This window comes from Prosopis cineraria, unplaced genomic scaffold (assembly GCF_029017545.1).
Source record: "Prosopis cineraria cultivar Desert tree isolate PC_DT_omini unplaced genomic scaffold, ASM2901754v1 PC10, whole genome shotgun sequence".
Lineage (NCBI taxonomy): Eukaryota > Viridiplantae > Streptophyta > Magnoliopsida > Fabales > Fabaceae > Prosopis > Prosopis cineraria.
In genome coordinates, this window is record NW_026555341.1 from 6,977,392 (window position 1) to 6,998,632 (window position 21,241).

The following is a 21,241-nucleotide window of genomic DNA, read 5'->3' on the forward strand; positions in this document are numbered from 1 at the left end:
TTTTTTTTAGATTAACACACACACACACACACATGTATACATGCACATTTTTTAAATGAAAACTAAGATTTAAGGAGAGAAATTTAACTCTCAAAATTTGACTTTCAATATGTTTGAATGATTGGGATAATTTAGAAAGAGATTTTAAAAGATTTAAACAAGATTATTATTATTTTTTGAAAATATAATCCTAAAAAAGGATTAAATTTCATTCTTGTATTTTTATTTTTTTGTTATTTTAATGAACTAAAAGAAACAAAATCCTAACCAACAACAGATTATTCAAAATAAAATTAAACCCTATTAATTATTATTTTTTGAAAATATAATCCTGAAAATGATTAAATTTTATTTTTATATTTTTTTAGTTATTTATTATTATTTTTATTAAATTTGAAAAAATGTTCGGACAAAATACAGTATTCACACTGTAACATCTTGAAAAATTAACACCTTGATAATCAAACTAATCAAGGCTAGTAAAGTAGAATTGATATGGTATGTGGTCAGAAAGGACTAATGAATGCTTTAGGATATATTTTTAGCCTTAGGTTTAGGTTCGGAGAAAAAATTGAGTAACCTGGACATTAGAAAAGGATAAAAAAATGAGAATGCCTTCGTGTTAGAGGCCATGGCATGTGCCGCGACGCATTTAACCAAAAGATGTAAAAAACTTTTTTTGTACCATAAGCCGTGACACATGTGACACATGCTGCAGTGCATGGTTCATTTTCTATAAAAATAATACTTGATTAGACATGAAAAATAGAGAGAGAAAAGAGATTTAAGTGAGAAGGAGAAAGAGAATACCAAAAGCTCTACTATGGCTTAACGAATTAAAGATTTAGGAGAATTTTAGGACTCCTAAACACAAGATGTAGGTTTCTTAAGCCTTCATCTTCCTTCCTCTCTTATTTTTCATAAGTTTTAAAGCTAGGGTTTGTGTTAGATGTGCCTTTTTGTCCATAAAGGCTATGAGTTCCAAACACATTGATTTAAATATAGTTAATGAAAGTTATTTGAGTGGTTTAAACCAAGGATTGAAGGTTTTACATATCAATGGTTGTTGTTGGGCATTTATGTTTGAAAATTGAGTATTAATGGTGGGTTTTGGAGGTTGTTGGGCAACATAAATGACCTTAATGAAGTTAGTTGGGATTAATAAAAGTTAATAAACAAAGGTGAATAAGTTTAGATCCTAAGAATTATAATTTTTGGATATTTATAGAATTAAAACTATAGGTTAAGTTGTGTGAATGATAGTATTAATAGGTTTAGGCATGATTAACTATAGATTAATCATCCATGTACTATTAACAAGTAAACCTTTAACCTTTTAAAATTTAAAATAGCTGGGGAATTTTTTTTTATAGAATTGCTTGTTAATTGATTTTTTATTTTAAAAATGAAATGATTGACATGAAAGATTGAATTTCATGATAATAAATACATGCCAAAAACATGTGAAATGTCAGTTATTCTATTTTTGCTACAATCATAAGTGTGGTTATGAGTTTGTGTTTATATTGAAATTATAGGTTGAAAAATGTAGTTGACTAGTTAATTACATGATAATATTATTATGTTGGCATGCGAATGTAAAGTATGATATGTGATTAAGAATAGGAGTAAAATGCATAAAGTGAAAATAATTGTAATGCTTATTTATGATAGCTTGTTATTGTGAATCAAACAAGCTTGTGTTTGTGTATGAGAACATGTTGAAAACGTGAGCATAAATCTATTGCATGATCGCTTAGGCAAGAATTTGCCTAGGGAAATGTGTAGATAAATCCACGTGATATTTTATGGCCGTCGTTTCATAAACAAAGGGTAAACCTTGTCTTACTATTTTGTTAAGAGATGTCCCCTTATTTGTCAAGGGACTTGAACCTAATTATTTTTACTTGTTTGTCAAGAAGACCAGCTATGAGTTTTATGACATCCCTGAGATTTAAGAATGGGGGAAGCTTTGATCCGAGAGTAAGTGTAATAATCTAGCCGGGTCACTCCTCACAATTACTGAGCTTGGGTAGTCTATTCATACAAACATAACCCTATTTGAATTATAGTTCACAGTTTTAGTCAGATGAAAAAAGGAGGAATTGATCATGCATATTATCTGATATGTTATATGGTTGTTGAATTTGTGGTAAGTCATGATTATTGAATTGTCATTGCCATATAGTTATTAGTATTGTGATAACAAGCATTGTAATGCGATTGTGTGATGTAGGATGATCTTATACGTACTGTGAAATGGAATCAGTGTGTTTAAGTAACTATGTAATTTTGTATTTCACATACTTTCATATTTAATGTTAATTGATATGCCACTACATAATATAGATATATTTTAATTATCGAGTGATTATACTCACCCCTCTCTTAATATTTTACAAGCTCTAACTTATGTGTGGATAAGAGAAAAGCTCCCAAGGTTTAAGAATTTATTATTTATACTATAAAGCCTCCCAACCTTAATTTATTTTTGTGTAATTATGAGATGTTGCCAACTAGGGAGCATTTTGTATATACTTGTACTATATGAATGTTCATGATTGGTTGTTGTATTTTAGGCCTTGATTTATGCGTATGTAAATTTGAATATTCTTACAAGGTTAAAATACTAATGCAAATATAAGAATGAGTTATATTATATATTACACATGAATATTGATGAAATGCACATATTGGACCTCCCCCATAGTTTTTGATATTGAAGGGTGGAGGCTTAAAAATGAAATATGGCTATTATTTTGTGAATGTGGTGCGGTGCACAGGTGATCCTAAATTCATTAAGTATGGTTTAGGTATTAATGGTAGCTTTTGGCACATATATTAAGTTTTCGATACCTTTATCATATGAAAAGGAATGGAAAGTGAATAGAATGGGTTTGGATGTTCAAATCCTTTGTGTGAAACCTTTTGAGAATAAAACTTATGCCATTAGTTGGTTTGTGAAGATAGCTTTATGCAAATACTTATATCGCCTCAAGCAGACATTAGATAAAGAAATGAGGTGCATCAAAAAACTGTCCCAATTGCTTTCAAATGATAGGAGCAAAGGCTATCAAACTGTGTAATGCGCTGCGAGGAATATGCTGCGATGCACTTTCCTGGATTTTACTGAGTTGATGTTTTCATTTAAAATGTACATACTTTGAATATTTTTGATATCTCATACTTTCATAACTCTATTATACTTTAGTTTTAGTTTATAAGATGATAATTATATATACTTCTGAGTTTGAAAAACTAGTAATCTAATCAGGTTAGCCCAATGATTACTTTAGCTTTGAAGCCCTTGTTAAGATTACAGAGAGTTGAATAGAGAGAAGAAGATTGGATATTCATTGATAAAGATGACACATCACACCGTCATAACCCTTCATTTGAAAGATTTACAACCACAATTTATCTCTTAATTAAAAGTGATGAGAACAGATCCCCACATAAGGTGAATTGAAGTTAACACAAGACACACACACACACACACACCCACCCACCCACCCACCCACCCACCCACCTAAATGCCTAGCTTTCAACTATATGTATAGATTTAGGCTAACAACTAATATTTCAACACCTCCTTAATTGATACCAACTATAGATGCTCAATTTACCAACAAAAAGAAAGAAACAACAACTTATTAAAATTGCGAACACCATATTTTATTCAGGCCCTTATAAATAAACAAGGTAACATCTAAAATTACCAAAAAAGAGAAAATGAAAAACAAAAAATATTTTATAAAAGCAATCTTTATAAAATAATAAGAATGAAAATAGAAAAATATTTTATAATAAATAAATAAATAAATAAAATTTAAAAGGTATTGGATATGAAAATAATAAAAAACAACACAAATATAATCAAACTAGATGACGGTTTAGTATAATAATGAGTTATAAAGATTTAAATATCTCAAAATAATATAATAATCATAATATAATATGTTCTAATATTATGATTTGAATATTTCAAGGTAACACAATATAATATCTAATATTAAGATTTGAAGATTTCAAAATAATATAATAATTAGGATACAATAATAGGAAAGATAACAATTAATTTCTAAATAATGATAACAAAAGAATATATGAAAATACTAATATAGATCACGATATGATTGAGTTTTTAGATAAACCCTAAATGTGTGGGTCTATATAAAGGAAAGTAAAGGCAAAGCAGAGGAAGACGAAAGGAAAGAGGAGATGACAGAAATCCAAGGTGATTGAAATTCAAAGAGGCAAGTTCACATTCTTTTAAGCCACATGCATGCTTGTATATCGATAAAAAATTTTATGAAGTTAAGGCTTAAAGCTTGAGTCTTTAATATTTTAAATATCTAGTTGCCGACATACAAGGGCAAATCTTAGTATTGAAATACATTTTCATAGCCTGTGATCATTCAATCCTCCACTATATATTTATTTCTTTATTTTGTCTTCAAGTATGGTGTACGTGAGTCTCATGATTGTTAGAGATGATAATCAATTCTCTTTGAATAAGGCATGATGCCGTGGTCAATCATGTCAAGTATTCAAGCTTATAGTTTTGAGATTCATAAGAGTCATGATGTAATCAAGTTTATATTCGCTTGCTTATAAGACTCTAATGAGTTTTCCCATGGTTCAATATGCATGATAAATTATCATAAGCACATAGTTTTAAAATTATTCTACTTGCAAGTTTATATTCATTCATTTGATGTGTAAAACTTTTAGAGTCCTTGTAAATTTATATGTATTTGATGCATGAAACTTTTAGAATCCTCACAAGCTCATATCTTTTTGATTGTTTGAGATTTTCACAGTCCTTGTAATTTGGTTAGTTAATTAATTTATTATCTTACATAGTAATAAATTATTGCATATATATAGTTTTGAAATCATTAGTTGCATGAGACTTTTAGAGTCCTTGTAAATTCATAAACTAAATAGCTTATCTTGAGCGGTAATAAATTATCACGAGTACATATTTCAAAATATTTTATTCTTAAATAAAAATAAAAACTTTTTAAAAATAAAATAAAATACGTTTTTTGAAATGTGAATGTACGAAGCTTTTATACTCCCTCCGTTAAAAAATATAAGACATTTTTAATTGAATCTCACCCTCCAATAAGGTAATTATTTACTTTTAAACTAACTTTATCCTTTTATATTTATCCTTATTAAACATCCTACAATAAATATAAAGTTTTTCATCAATAGGGACACTTTTAGAAAAAAAATGATTACATCTCAAAAAATTAAAAATATCTTACATTATTGAATATCCAACTCCTTAAAAAATGCCTTATATTTTTGAATGGAGGGAGTATATTTTATTAAAATATTTTTCACAAAATTATTTCTCAAAATTTTGTCCCAAATAAAGAAATAAAATTTTTTCATAAGTAAAAACTACAAACCAACATTAAAATTATTTTATAAAAAATTAATAATTAATATTTTCCTAAAAAAATCTCAACCAAGAGATATGCATTTTTATCTCAAATTTCACAAGCTTTGATCCCTTAAAAGGGTACGTAGGCCTTAGGATTTCATTTCAGGTCAAGTCTAACTTGTAAATAAATAAAATTTTTCTTTTCTAATTTTCCTACTTTTTTATCTTATTTCTTAAAGATATATAGTTAAAATATTTTTTAAGGTGATATAAATTTATATAGTTAACTTAAAACAACCACTTATATGAATATATGTTGTGGGGTGCCTAACATTTTTTTTTCACACACAATCAATCCCCTTATCATTTTCTCTATACATAGATCACACGTTAAAGAGGGTTTTAAAATTACTCTTTAAAATTTTGGTGATAATTTCCAAATAATATTCTTTTTCTTCAAGAAATTTCAAATGCAGCACGACAAAAATACTAACTGTACAACTTATTGGTCAGTTAGGCCAATAAAAACCATCCTACACCTACACTCATGAAAACTTCTCTTTAACTGCTCCATTGACTTCATAGTTCTCACGGGAAATTAGAGTACTATGGTGTTGTTGCTTTTGGGAAGATGGGGTGTATGATGCCACACCTGGGGACAAGTAAAGTAAAGGATCAAAAGAAGCATAATAATGCCCTGACATGTTCTTCGTCTTTAGACCAACACACACATGCCTTCTGTTTCATTCCCAAACTTTAATAAGACGGGATCCCATCCACGCTTCCAGTGTTTTTCTTGGATTTTGATTGTTTGGTTTTGTAAAATTACATTGCACGGTGACAAACCTGGGAAATAATCGTAGCAAGAAAGGCCTGAATATCAAGATCAATGAAATATAAATGTAAAGCGTTCATGAGATGGGCCCGCACAGGGTCACTTTTTAGGCGTGCAGCTTTATCCTATATTCACATCCACTCTCTGCAGGTTACTCGTAAAGCAAGTATATTTAATTATTTGTTCTGTGAAATCCAATTTGTTATGCGTTCTATTTACTTGATGCTCCTCGTTGTTTGAGAAGTTTGAATCAGTTATGGGATTCGGAATGGATAAACGTTGTTCCCTAAGCATGATTTTGTCAGAAACTGTTGACTAGTCAATCTTAATTCTTCGGGACACGTCAACATGACGGACATTAGCAATGCAACTCGACATTAGTGGGAACTAAGAAGTGAGAACCCCTCAAGCGCTGTGGTTTATTATCAAACTCTATGCAGTAATAACTTAATCAAGAATATTAACAACTTTATCAAATATATTGATAATTGAACCACAATCATTGATAATTTGCCGTTATTTAATTGTCGATGTATAAAATTTAAAACTTAAAAAAATATTTTATAAAATTTATAGAACCTATCAATAATAAACTTTCATACGTAGAACTTGAATATAATTTTTCCTTTTTTTCGAGAAAAAAGGAAGAGAGATGTGATGTGAATTATATGATGAAACTCAGGATAGTCCAATTGTCAAGTGAATAAAAATTAATTGAGTTGATAATACTTTAACCTATAATCTATAACACTGTTATTGGTTTAAATTTCATTGAAATATAAGTATCTTGTTAGTAGGTTATTTATAAATACATTTATGAGTGCCCAAAGACATGTACTAATTTTAATAACCTCGTACTGTACAATTCATTGTTAAGAAATGGTAATTTAAATGTCAATGACTAGTTATTGCAGTGGCAACATCACATTTCACTCTTGAAAGAGTTAGTAAGTTCGAACACAAGGTATGTGGGCGTGTGTCTCTTTTTCTTACAGGGAATGGCTAGATTAAGGCTATAGTTTTAAAAAAATGAACACTACTTTAGAGGTTCTGGAATCTTACATAGAGTCTTTGGATCCGGATGCCTCGGCCTGAACCTTCATCACTTTTTTCCCCTCTAACCCATTCCACTGCACATTCGGGATTGTCCAATTATCCATTGTGCATATTGACATTTTGGACTTCGTGAGGACATGAAGCCCAAGCTAGCTGGACCCTTGGTATAAAGTTAAGACCACTTGCAGTCAGAGTAAAAAAGAATGACCCCCTTGCATTTACTATTTTAAAAAAAGATCAGTAAGAAATTATTTGAAGATATATACAGATATATTATATTCATTATTAAATACATTCATTAATATACATACATACATACATATATATATATAACACCGCGTGTTTCTATTATATTTATTACCTGAAGATATATATATATATATATATATTATACATGGCTTTTTTAAAATAAAATATGTTTAAGTAGCTGCATAATTTAGAATTTAATAAAGAGACTTGCTATTCCTTTTGTCTCATATATATATATATAAGTCACATTTGAGAAGGAATCGATGTTGATTTTTATAAGCCACTTTATACAAAAAAAGCGAGTAATTAATTACTCTCTTCTAATTCTATCCTTCACAATTTTCTATTAATATAGTAGAGGAGATAATATAACTTTTAGTCCCTTAAACTTATATCAATTATTGATTTAATATCTCAAATTTAATTTTTATAAATTTAGTTCTTACTGTCTAAAAATGAAATAACCCGTTAAAGTTAACTAACATAGGTTATAGAATATTACGGGCATCTATGTAGATTAATGCCAAAAACTGTAATTATTTAGTTAGGAAAAAAATAAACTCTAAGATTTTTAAAAATAAGAGAACAAAACACATTATAAGGAATCTTATTGATAAAAATTAAACTAACTTGATGATTAATTTATTTTCATTTAGTTACATATACATATCAAATCATCAATATATTTTTTTCATTGAATTATTTTGAAAGTTAATATATATTTTAAAATTTAAAGTACTCATGTGATAATTTGAAAAAAAAATAATATGAAGATCAAATTGATAAAAATTAAATATAAGAGGCTAAATCAATAACTAATTCAAAATAAAGAGATTGAAAGTTTCATTATTATTTAATTACTCCCTCTATTTAAAAAATATAAGATATTTTTAATTTTTTAAAGTATAATCATTATTTTTTAAAAAATATTTTTATTAATTATGAATTTATATTTAATACAGTATATTTAATGAGAACAAATATAAAAAAATAAATTTAATTTAAAAATATATAATTATTTTATTGAGATGAAATTTAATTAAAAATATTTTATATTTTTTATTGGAGGAATTACATGTCATCAACTTTGCAAGATGGTAGTTAAGAACAACTTGCACGTATAGACCGGGTGAGAATACCTACATAGAATATTCTATGATGCGGTGGAGCACGTGAAACCCCTTTCATCCCTTTAAAAATGTCTTGTGATAAAGATAGGAAGAAGTATTCCCTCCGGCGTTATTGCAAAATATCCTTTAAAAATATTATTTAATTCTTAATATAAAACATTATTTAGTATTATTTTTAATTTTATTCTTATTGTAAATTTAATTTTATTATTCATTATACACTATGTATCTCTTTTTTTTATTTTGAATAGGGATAAATTTATTAAAAAAAATATTTTATGACATGTTTAATGAAATAACTATTATCTTTTATACTAATGAAATAATTAAAAATGTTTTATAATAACAACCATAGTGATTAAAAGTAACTTATAATTGTGTGAAGGGTGGAGCACTTGGAGCTACTCGGAGCTCTACGAAGTACAAATGGAATAATTAAATTGATAAAATTTTTACTATTTATAAATATTGAATGATTTAAACATATTTTGGTGATTTAAATTTTTCTCAATATAAGGAACTCTATTGCTTGTTTACTAAATTCACTATCTAACTATTTCATTGATAATTGTAATAAATATATCAACATGATAATCAAAAATAATGAACAATTATCATAAGATCTTTATGTTAATAAGATCAAATTATATTAGAGTAAAAAATGTTTATATTATAAATTTCAATAATCAAATTATTACAAAAAATAATTATTTTTTAAAAGAACATTTTAACCATAACCTTATGATAGATAATTTTATAATAAATATCAAGTATACAGTATTATATTATTAAAAATAAGTAGATTCTATATGTAATAATTATATCTTCAATTATTGACACAATTGCACTATTCATATGAAGAAAATTACACAAAATTAAAACGAGAATCACACGTAGTATTTCAAAACTTTTACACTGTATTAATATCAAAAATATATAACCATTACATTTTATTCAAAAATAAGTCAAAAGTTAAAGAGGCGCCAGGCTCCCTCACCCTCTTTCCACGCCTGATTCCACCCATTCTGTTCAGTAGACCAAGAAAGAAAGAAAGAAAGAAAGAAAGAAAACAATGATGGGCGTCTTTGAATTCAGAATCATTGCTGCCTTTCTTTGATTTCAGCGCACGGCGTCTTATCACTTACGCAATGAACCCTTCACACTTCACACTCTGTTAATCTCAGTCATCTTCAGAATTAGCCTTCCCTTTTTTCCTTGTGAATAAAACAAATAAATTATTTATTCTCATCTTAAATTTCGTGAATCATCCGCAATACTATGTGACAATTATTGAATGCTGCATTTCTTTGAGCAGGAACCAAAAAAAAAAAAAACAATACTCCATACACAGTAATTAAGTCTCACGAAAAAGATTTTTTAATGTGGTAAATTAATATTTGAATCTCATTAAAAGATGTTTTTATATTTAGTACTTTAATCATCCCTCAAACAATACTGCCTTTAATAAAAAAAATAATATTCTTTTTGTTTAAAAATATAAAATATTTTTTGAGAAATTAAATGTTTAAAAATATAAAATATTTTTAATCTTTTAAGGTGTCATCATTGTTTTTTTTTAAAAAACCCAATGGTAATTTTATATTTATTATATGATAGTTACTATGGGTAAATATGAAAAGATAAAGTTAGTTAAAAAGTAAGCAACTATTTTATTTAATGTGAGACTTGATTAAAAATATTTTATATTTTTTAAAAAAAGTATTAGTAATTGTTAAAAGAAAGAAATACTCCCGTGCAAGAAACATCTGCATATCCAAGTTTTTTTAAACAATCATTGTTTTTCTAGCTATTAAAGCTCCTTCTATAACTCGGCCAAAATAATAATAATAATAATAAAGATGTCACTTTCGTGCACAGACTTCAGTGGGGAAGTTACTGTTCACCGTTTACCTAAAATAGCTGGTGAGGTGAGAGTAAACAACAACCAGGGCAAGAGTTTAGCTGAAGAAAATTATTCGCTTTGTTTATAAAATTTTAATTCAATTATCATTTTAAATTTTAACTTATTACAACTTAATTTTTATATTTTTTATTTAATTATAACTTAATTTTTAAATGGTTTGATGTAATTTAATTTTTATATTTATATTTTAAAAATAAAATTATAAAAATTAAAATTATTTTAAAATTTAAAAACTAACGTTTTAAAATTACTGAAAATTATAAAGGATGAATTAAAATTTCAGGAATTAAATTATATCATAAAAAAATTTAAAAATTAAATTATGATAAATTAAAGTTTTAAGAATTGAGTTGCATTTTAATTAAAATTACAGGAATTGGATTCAATAAGTTAAATTAAGTGACTGTATTAACATTGAGTCAAAATTGTGAAAATTAAGTGATTAATTTTTTCTTCCATTGACAGCGACAATAATTTTCCTAAGAAAGCGAAAATGAAAAGTTGTTTAAAAAACCAAAAAAGCGGGCCACCAGTGCGTCGGCGTGCTTGGTTTGACGTTGACGGGTAGCTGCCTAGCTACAAAATGAAATACGAAAGCTGATTATTCAAATAAATATGGAAAAGTCACGATCAAGGGCCCCAAGCATAATTAATAACACTGCATGATTAAATAATTTTAATATTATTCTGTAAGATCAAAATACTTACCTTTGTTATGAAAATACAAAAACACCAATCATTTATATATTATATGTTTTTAGCAATAACTCTCCACTAAAAAAAATATATTCATATTTTAATAAAAATTAATTCCCTTGTTAACAACTTAAAGGAATTAACTTAATGGTGGAGAGGAGTAAGTATTGTGATTTGGTGAATAAATTTTCATTAAAAAAGAAGTCTTATTTTTATTCTAACAACAATAAATTTTTTTATTAATAACTCTAAAAAATTAACTTAATAGTAAAGGAGAATAAGTATTGTGATCCAGTGAATAAGTTTGATTTATTAGATAAAAAATAAGTCATATTTTTATTCTAACAACAATCAATTCTTTCATCAACAACCACAAAATATAATTTGATGAATAAGTTTTCATTTAGGAAAAAACTAATCTCATTTTTATTTTAACAATAATTAATTCTCCTATCACAATAAAAATATATCAGGAATAGTTTTATATTTTTACAATAAATTTTAATTACATTTAAGTTATTAGATCCAGTGAAGTAATGTCATAATCATTTAACCCCAATCAATCATCTCTATGAGTCCTTGATTGTGATTTTCTCAATAAATATTCACATCCCCCCTCTCTCGACGAATATTCACATCCCCTCTTCAACTTCATCATACGTGGGATATAATAATATTATAATAATATATACTTTTTTTGTTTTAAAAATACAAGATATTTTTAAAGAGTTTAATATTTAAAAATATAAGATATTTTTAATCTTTTAAGATATAATTATTGCTTTTTTCAAAAAATACCCCCATTGATAATAATTTTATATTTATTATAGGATATTTAATAAAACAGATATAAAAAGATATGATTAATTTAAAAGTATGTAACTATTTTATTGTGAAATGAGATTTAATTAAAAATATTTTATATTTTTAAATAAAAAGAGTATTAATTTTTGTTTATGTGTAATATAATAGGACATACCCATATATTGTCCCTGTGATGTGCAATATTTTAATTTTAACACACAATATTTTGAATGATAGGAGATGAAAGAGGCTTGTACAGCGGAGTTGACTTCTCTCTTCTAAAAAAAGCCTCCTCTATTTTTCTTTTAAGGTAGAGGTAAATTTGAACGATTCAAATTTAATATTTCTATTTTTTATTTTTAAAATAAAATATATATAAAATTTTTTAAAATTTTTAATAAATATATTTATGAATTTGACAGTTAAGATTTAATATACATGCTCTAAATTTGATATTAAATTTTTTAATAAATTTATTATTCTGTTCAGAATATATTTAAACTGTTTAAAATATGTTTGAAAAATCAATTTAAAATTTTTATATTAAATTTAGAGCATATATATTAAATTTAAACTGTCAAATTCATAAATATATTTATTAAAATTTTTAATTTTTATATTTTTTAAATATAAATAAAAAATAAAAAATAAAAAAAATTAAATTTAAACTATTTAAATTAAATATAAATGATTCAAATTTACCTCAACTTTAAAAAAGAGATGAAGGCTTCTCTCCTCCCCCTACACCCTGCATGGCGTGTTAACAAAACCTAGTTTTATAATAATATTGGACGGGATTGGATTATATCTTATCGTGGATGACATGCAATTCAACATATGAACCGGAAAAATTAAAAATCCACGAGTTCTGGCACGTAGTACTATCTCACCACGTCTCAAAAGCAGTGAATTTAAATCAAAGTGACTGTGAAGGCTGAGTAATTTTTTTTAAACATAAGTGAATTTTTTATCCAATAAAGAGTGAAGGATTGAATAATTTACAAATAATTAATAATTACATATTAAAAATTAAAAATACTTTATATTTTTTAATATTTAATTTAAAAATATCTGATATTTTTAAACAGTTCTATTTATAAATTAAAAAGAAAATATTTTTTTATTCTCTTTATAAATTGTATAATTTATTTTGATCATGAACTTCTCTTTTTATCTCCACTAACTATCGGTGAAAAAAAATATATTAATAAAGCATGTATTCCTTTTAATTTTTATTATAAGATATTTTTAACTATTTTATTAGAATAAATGAGGGGTTATTAAGTTATTAACTTTATTTAAAAATATAATAAATTTTTAATTTACCTATATTTAAATAAAAAATTTTAAATTTATATTACATCTTCTCTGGTAATTAATAAATTTAAATAAAAATAATACTAAAAAATGCAATTAATATCCTCCAAGTGTCTCATGACAATGAATTTTTTTTAAATGACACCTATAATAAGGTCCACATAGTACATTAATAGAAATAAAATTGAAAACTTTGTTAAATTTTTAGATAAATTTAATCAATTTTATGCTATAAAATATGAATTTCAAAATTTTACTAATTATCATAAAATATGTTGAAAATAAATTATAAATAATATTCTCATTTTTAAAAATATAAGATATTTTTTAAAGAATTAGATATTAAAAAATATAAGTTATTTTATTTTTTTAATGTATAATTATTATTTTTTTATAAGTATCTTTATAAATTTTATTTTTTAAGGTGAAATATTTATTTATATAGAGGTAAATATTAAAAGATATAGTTATTTTTAAAATAAATTATTATTTTATTAATGAGTAAAATTTAATTAAAAATAGTACATGGACTGATAATATAAGCTGTGATTGTTCTGAACTGCTGATCATAAAATTTGTCAAGGCGGCACCGGAAATTAAGAAGGCAGATGAAGCCGGGCGGAACAAAAGTGCACAACCGACAAGACATCTCGGGCCAAAACCGACAAGACAGCAGAATTCAGAAGTCATTATTATTGGTTTTTGTTTTCCGTTATTATATTTTTCTAATCTTACAGTAATAATAACTCTTGTTTTTTTCTTATTAAGTTTCACCAAACACTATTATGGTCCCGGACTCCACGGAACGGCCCTACTCTCCTTCTCTCTCCCTCTCGGGCCTTGCCTCGGAATTTTTTTGTTTTTAAATTTAGCCACGTTGCCTCGGAAACTTTCCTGTAAGTAATTTCGACTTTTCTTTTCTGGCTAAAAAATGTGTGACACACACAAGGACAAAGACAAATACCTTCTTGAGTTCATTAATGGGAGAGCAAGAAAAAGCTTTTCCGACACCATGTGTATGAATTATGGAGCTACGAATGACTGTTCTCTCTACAGTCACGTATTATCGAGGTCCTCTCCTTTTTGAGTATGGTATTGAAAAGGAGAAACAAAAATTAAGCTGTGTTACGCTGTGTAGGTCCCCGGTACCACTAAAATTCAGATAGTTTATTTTGTTTTTTTTACTTTGTATTTTTCTTCTTCGGATTTAAGAACAGAAAACGATGCCGGAGCACGTTGGTGATGGTATTATTCTTCACGTCTTCACGGCGGGCCACCGCTAAAAGGTTTGGACTTTGGACTTGGTTGGTTTATATGCGAGCGTTGTTACTTGTCATAGCTTGCGTTTCGACCTTTTATACCTTTTGAAGTAATCAACGTCACGTTTTTTGTTTCAAAAGGAAAATTATTAGGACATAAAAGTCTTCTAATCAGTGGTGTCCACCGACTGAGATGGTTTAATTGATAATTAAACCGGCCAATCTCGATAACCATACAATCGGATAACAGTTTTGGACTATGCCATTCTTGGACTCTGTAAACCCAGCTAGACGCGTGCTTTTGTTGCTACTTGGGGGAAAAAAATACTCTTATCATCACAGAAACGAGAATCTGGTTGTGTTCTAGGCGAGTAAAAGGATCAAAGTTTTAGAGTCAGACAAGCGGTTTTTTTCTGGTTTTTATCCTCTTCATCTGGTCAAGTCGGCCAGAGCGCATGTTGGGCTTAAATATGAAATTTCGATCTTCATGATAAGTTGTGGCTGCTGGATTGGAAAAACCAGGAAATGGTCCCGGAGAACCTGAAGAAACAACTCGCCTTGGCTGTGAGAAGCATTCAGTGGAGCTACGCAATCTACTGGTCTGGTTCACCAAACAACCCCGGGTACATAAATTCGTCCATCTTTGACTCCTTTGAGGAATTTTATAGTTGAGATCTTGAGCTGTTCTTCTACTGGCGGCTTTATATTCCCGTTATTTCGTCTCTTATCTGTATTGCTCAAGCTAATGCGGCAATCTTCTCTCTGAATGCTGAACTGTTATGCTGTTCAATTTTCTGAAATTACTGCTTGTACGGTCGTTGGTTAGGAATCTTTATGCTGAGAAACATACTTTCTTTTGCATTGAGCGATGCAGCTTGTTCGAGTGGGGTGAAGGGTACTACAATGGGGACATAAAGACGAGGAAAACAAGCCAAGCAGGAGAACTTAATTCTGATCAAATAGGTTCACGGAGGAGTGAGCAGCTCAGAGATCTATATGAGTCCCTTGCAACTGCAGAATCCAGTCCACAAGCTAAAAGGTCTTCAGCTGCGCTATCCCCTGAGGATCTCACTGATACGGAATGGTATTACTTGGTGTGCATGTCGTTCGTATTCAACATGGGCCAAGGGTACAGTTTCTTACTTTAATTTCATTCAACTGGAGTCATTAATTTCCCTTTTGCTTAGAAAGAGGAGAATCATCATTTTGAGCGCATACAATCCTCATGTTTTGCTATGGATGTTTCCAGGTTGCCTGGAAGAACTCTGGCGAAAGGCCTACCCATTTGGCTGTACAATGCCCATTTGGCTGATAGCAGAATTTTTAGTCGCTCCCTTCTGGCAAAGGTTATTATTGCCTTGTTCTTCTGTTTTAATTACAATATGGTTTATTTTATGTACCCTTAAAAGGTTTTCAATGACATTCAGTCTGAAACATGTCTTCTTTTGTCTGGTTTCCATTTCATTACTGCACTTGTGGCGATTATCTCCTCTTATTATCAGAGTGCATCCATTCAGGTATCATTCTAATTTCCCTTTACCTATTCTCATATAAAAGCACCTAACTAGTCTTGCTTTTGGTAACATTTAGGTCGGTGCTGTTGAGAATAAGTCTTGCTTTTGAAAGTAATTGTAGTAATGTTCAGTATGGCACTTGCATAAGCATTGAAATAACACTGAAAAGAAGGGATTAATGAAAATAATTTTCTACTTAGTTGTGACAGCTCACTGGATGCAATAAGTTGAAGTATAGTTTCTGCAAACAAGGAACTGACACACCTCACCCAAGACCGTGAAAGCCTTGGAATATAAGTTGTTTCAAATTTAGTACTGGAAATCTAATAAAAACAATAATTTTTATCTAAATTTTTTTTCTGTGCATTACATGGAATTTAAGAAATAAGCCACATAGTCCACAACTTGTGAGTAGTGTAACTTTTCATAGATTTTATTATATATACATAGATATTGATATTAGTTCCTTATTGACACTCAGACAGTGGTGTGCTTTCCTTTTCTGGATGGTGTTCTTGAGCTAGGCACAACCGATCTGGTAAGCTTCCCCCCTCCATTTTAACCTATGTATCTCTCTGTTCATGTGATTTTCTAGCTGCCAGTGTCATAGATCATGTCACCTCTTTCTTTTGGTGAAGGTCTCAGAGGACCTCAGTCTCATTCAACGCATGAGAACTTCTTACTTGGATATTTTAGATGCCAAAGTTCGCAAGAACTCTGGAGTTGCATTCAACACTGGAGACGGTGAAGAAATTGTTGGTGCAGCATTTGATCATAATGCTTTTGACGTTAAATTGACTCCTGAATCAGAATATGACGTACCCAATGCAACTTCTCCCAATAATAGTTCAAATGGGTTTCAAGTCAATAAGCAAGCGGATGAGAGATTCATGGTTGAAAGGATAAATGGTGTTGCTTCCCATGTCCAAAGCTGGCAAGTGATGGAGGATGAGTTGAGTAATTGTGCCCATACTTCCATGAATACTAGTGACTGTATATCTCAAACTTTTGCTAGTTCTGAAAAGAATGCTTCTGTTCCCAAAGGCGATCGATGTGGGCAAGATCTTCAAGAGTGCAAAAACAAAAAAAAGACCGAAGTGGATGTTCATAGTGATGATTGGCATTACCAAAATGTTCTTTCTTCTCTTCTTAAAAGCTCAGACCAATTAATTATGGGATCACATTTTCAAAACTCTCATTGTGAATCCAACTTTGTCAGTTGGAGGAAAGAAGGATCAATGGTTGTTCAACGGCCAAGAGGGGGAACCCACCAAAGAATTTTGAAGAAGATATTGTTTGAAGTTCCTCGTATGCACACAGATTGGTTGCTTGAGTCTCAAGAAGAAAATGACTATAAAGAGGGAATGAGACCTGAAGCTGATGAAATTGGCTTGAGCCATGTACTGTCTGAAAGAAAGAGAAGGGCAAAACTGAATGAAAGGTTTTTAACCCTTAAATCAATGGTTCCTTTGATTACTAGGGTAAGATACATTCTATACTTCGTGATACATTCTATACTTCGTACTTGTTAACTTGACTGTCTCTGTTCCATTTAATTTTATTTTTAAGCATAACAATCCTGCAGGATGACAAAGTTTCGATACTAGATGAGGCAATTGAACACCTTAAAAAGCTGGAGAAAAAGGTGAGAGAGTTGGAAGCTCTCAAGGAGTCCAAAGATTCAGAGACTAGAACTAAAAGAGCACCTCAAGATGTGGTGGAAAGGACTTGCGATAATTACTGTAACAACAGAGCTGATAATGGCAAGAAGCCAGCGATGAACAAAAGGAAGGCTTGTGACGTTGATGAGACAGTGACAGAGATGGATTCAGTTCGTCTAAAAGATATTTCTAATAATGTTACTATCTGCATGAACGACAATGAGGTTTTGATTGAAATGAAGTGTCCTTGGAGGGAAGGAGTTCTGCTAGAGATAATGGAAGCCGTAAGCAATCTTCATTTAGATTTTCATTCGGTTCATTCATCAGAAGCCGATGGGACTCTTTATTTAACCATGAAATCCAAGGTAAGCCAGATAACAGCAGGATATGACCTGCTGATTTTATATGTTTCATGTTTACCCTCCTCCACGCATGAGCGTGAACACGCACGCCCTCAGGGTCTTTCCTGAAGCACGTTGATATTATTTATCTTAGTTTGAGCACCCTTTCATGTGCAGATCAGAGGAGCAGCTCTTTCCTCAACAAAAAAGATCAAACAAGCACTCCTTAAGGCAGCTTGGAAGTGTTGAATCTTTTATATTGGTCTTCTACACTCTGTAAATTTTAGACTGTTGGAGTCATGAGTTGATCTAGATTTTGCAGGAAATTTTCTAAGAGGGAAGCTTAGTTGTCATGGCAATACCCTGATGATGAAATATGGAGTTTTTCCCAAGAAATCAGAGATGGGAAGTGGAGCTTAGTTCACTATATTTTATGTAATATTAACTCCTATAGCCTAACTCAGCTTTGATCAATGACTTCGTGCTTGTAGGTAATCCTACATTGTTAATTATGCGTAGATTATTGAGTCTGCAAGTCCCCAAGGAAGGGGAAGAATTGAAGGTGAATGCTTATTGCATGCATGTGAGAAATTTACCATGGCACCGTTAAGATGATTTTCCTGGAGATTGTAATGAAGTAAACTGCAATATTTTTTTCCCTGATCAAATCTATAATTCTTTAATTCTCACTTATCATTTTGCTTTGGATGGATCTCTCCCCTATTTCTGGGTAAAGCCACACCTTTTTGGGAGCAAGATTCTGGTAAGGGAAAGAATTATGGAATAATTGAAGAAAGGAAGAGTGTGAAAGGCATTCAAGTGGATTCTAGATGTTACCTACCTCATGCTCTCTCCAATCAAATCATTTCCAGGAAGGACCCAATTTTTCTCCCGGGAAATCATCAGTGTGTGTAAGGAATCTACATAAGCTCGACGAGAAAAGCAGTAATCTCGGACTAAAAACAATTTTATTGAAAATAATCCCTCTTATTAAAATTGATTCGTTTATTCCTTCACGATTTTCTTGCTTTGGTCAATATATATGCGTTGAAACATACAATAATTGAGAGCAAGTACTGACAGCCGACTAGAAATTATGGAAACGGGAATTGCATGTCATTCAAGTAATGTTAATATTTGGGAAGATGACAATTAAGGATTTTTTAAAAACATTAATTTCAATTAAGGATTATAACATTTTGAAATCTCAATTACGATCATGGTCCTTCATTAGAATAAAAAAATATATTTTGTGAGGTGGGATTCATTCACTAACACAACTTGAGAAAATTGCTAACGTATATTGTAAAAATATAAAATTTCACTTAAGAATCGAATGTTTAACAAAAAGCATCATTTGAAAATTTATTAATCTGACTTGAAAATTTTTTTAATGTATATTGTGAAAATATAAAACTTCACTTGAGAATCTAATGTTTAACAAAAAGCATCACTTAAAAAATTACTAACCTGACTTCTATTGTGAAAAAATAAAATCTCATTTGAAAATTGATTGTTTAACAAAAAATGATTTGTCCAAATTGAAATTTTTTTAGTTAAACGATCAATTTTTAAGTGGAGATTTATGTTTTCACAACATACGTTGGAAATTTTTTTAAGTCGAGTTGGTGAATTTTTAAGTGGTTCTTTTTGTTAAACAATCAATTTTCAAATAAGGTTTCATGTTTTTACAATATATGTTAGCAATTTTCTCAAGTTGGGTTGGTAAATCTCTAAGTAATATTAATAAATCTCACTTCACAAACTACATTTTTTATCCTAATTAAGGGCGATGGTCCTTAACTAGAATTTCAAAATATTATGGTCTTTAATGAAGTTTAATGTTATTAGAGGGTCCTTAATTATTATTTTTCCTTAATATTTTGCTGATTTCTATTCAGAGCCACAAGGAAGAATATCATAGTATAAGAATATAATAAGAAAAATATAATTTTAAATCCTTACACTTGAATTTTATTATAGGTCACTACATTTTTTTTAGGTGTTTTAGGACACTAAAAAAAAGTACAACAACTTATAATAAAATTAAAATAAAGTACAGGGATCTGAAATCATATTCTTTTAATATACTATGAAGGACAAAAGTTTTTAAACACTTATGCACTATTTAAAAACTGAGTCGGCCATGGTTAGGAGCGAGGACTTCGTCTTTTTATTTTTGTGCCTTTTTTTTTTTCGGGAAAGGACTTGGTCTTTTCTTTTAGTTTGACTGGATTGCTTCCCCACCGCCCAAAAAGGAAAGTTCACTGCACAGCTTGGCTTTTTAGGGCCCCGGTTCAGCTTGGTTCTAGTCAAACTGAAGTAGAACTCAGCTGTACAGCAGTGCAACCAATGCTATTTAACCAACTTCTCAAGGGTGATTGTGTGTGTATATATATATATATATAAACTTCTCAGGGGTAATGCATGTAGTTAATCCCTGATCATCTTGCGTGTTGGCGCGAGTAAGAGATCTTGTGCTAAAAATTAGCTTGCACTTCGAAGGACTTGCTATCATTTTTCCTCCTAAATTTTGCTTTTACCATATGCTAAAGATCTGATGCGAACATCATCAAATCAGTCCCAAGATTCAGCAATGAGATCTGCATTCAAGATACGATATTTATTGCCCATTTTCTTTTCTTCGTTTTTTTGGGTCAAGGATGGTCCATAAATTGTTCAACGATTGAACGCATATTCAGTTTGAATCTGGATTATAAAAACCATTCAGTTTGACCCTATAACTTCGTAGCATGTACGCAACCACTGCCGTCGCGTGGCAACTATCCGTTGACTATTTGGAGAGTAGGCAAGGAAGCAAATATGGATTTACACCTATTCTAAAGTATTTAATTTTATTTTATTAAATAAAACTTCACTGACAAATGTCAGTGTAGGCCACACAAATGATAATTATTACAATCCCACCCAGTCACAATTTCCACGTTCTGCTCACTAACAAGAAATAGCGAAAACTTTTTCCTCACAAAACTACACAAACATAACCGAGGAATATGAACACCCAGAACTCCACAAATCAAAATGTGGGTTGTAAAA

The 21,241-nt window shown here is 29.4% G+C and overlaps 1 protein-coding gene across 1 annotated transcript; it reads left to right on the forward strand.

The window, feature by feature from the left end:
• Positions 1–14,761: 14,761 nt before the first annotated feature.
• Positions 14,762–18,873, forward strand: LOC129284635 (transcription factor GLABRA 3). Its single transcript, XM_054920162.1, has 8 exons — positions 14,762–15,291; positions 15,543–15,797; positions 15,918–16,014; positions 16,171–16,185; positions 16,664–16,720; positions 16,821–17,663; positions 17,768–18,208; positions 18,362–18,873. The coding sequence occupies exons 1-8, from the start codon at positions 15,194–15,196 to the stop codon at positions 18,431–18,433; spliced, it is 1,878 nt and encodes a 625-aa protein (XP_054776137.1). The 5' UTR covers positions 14,762–15,193; the 3' UTR covers positions 18,434–18,873.
• The last annotated feature ends 2,368 nt before the right edge of the window (positions 18,874–21,241 follow it).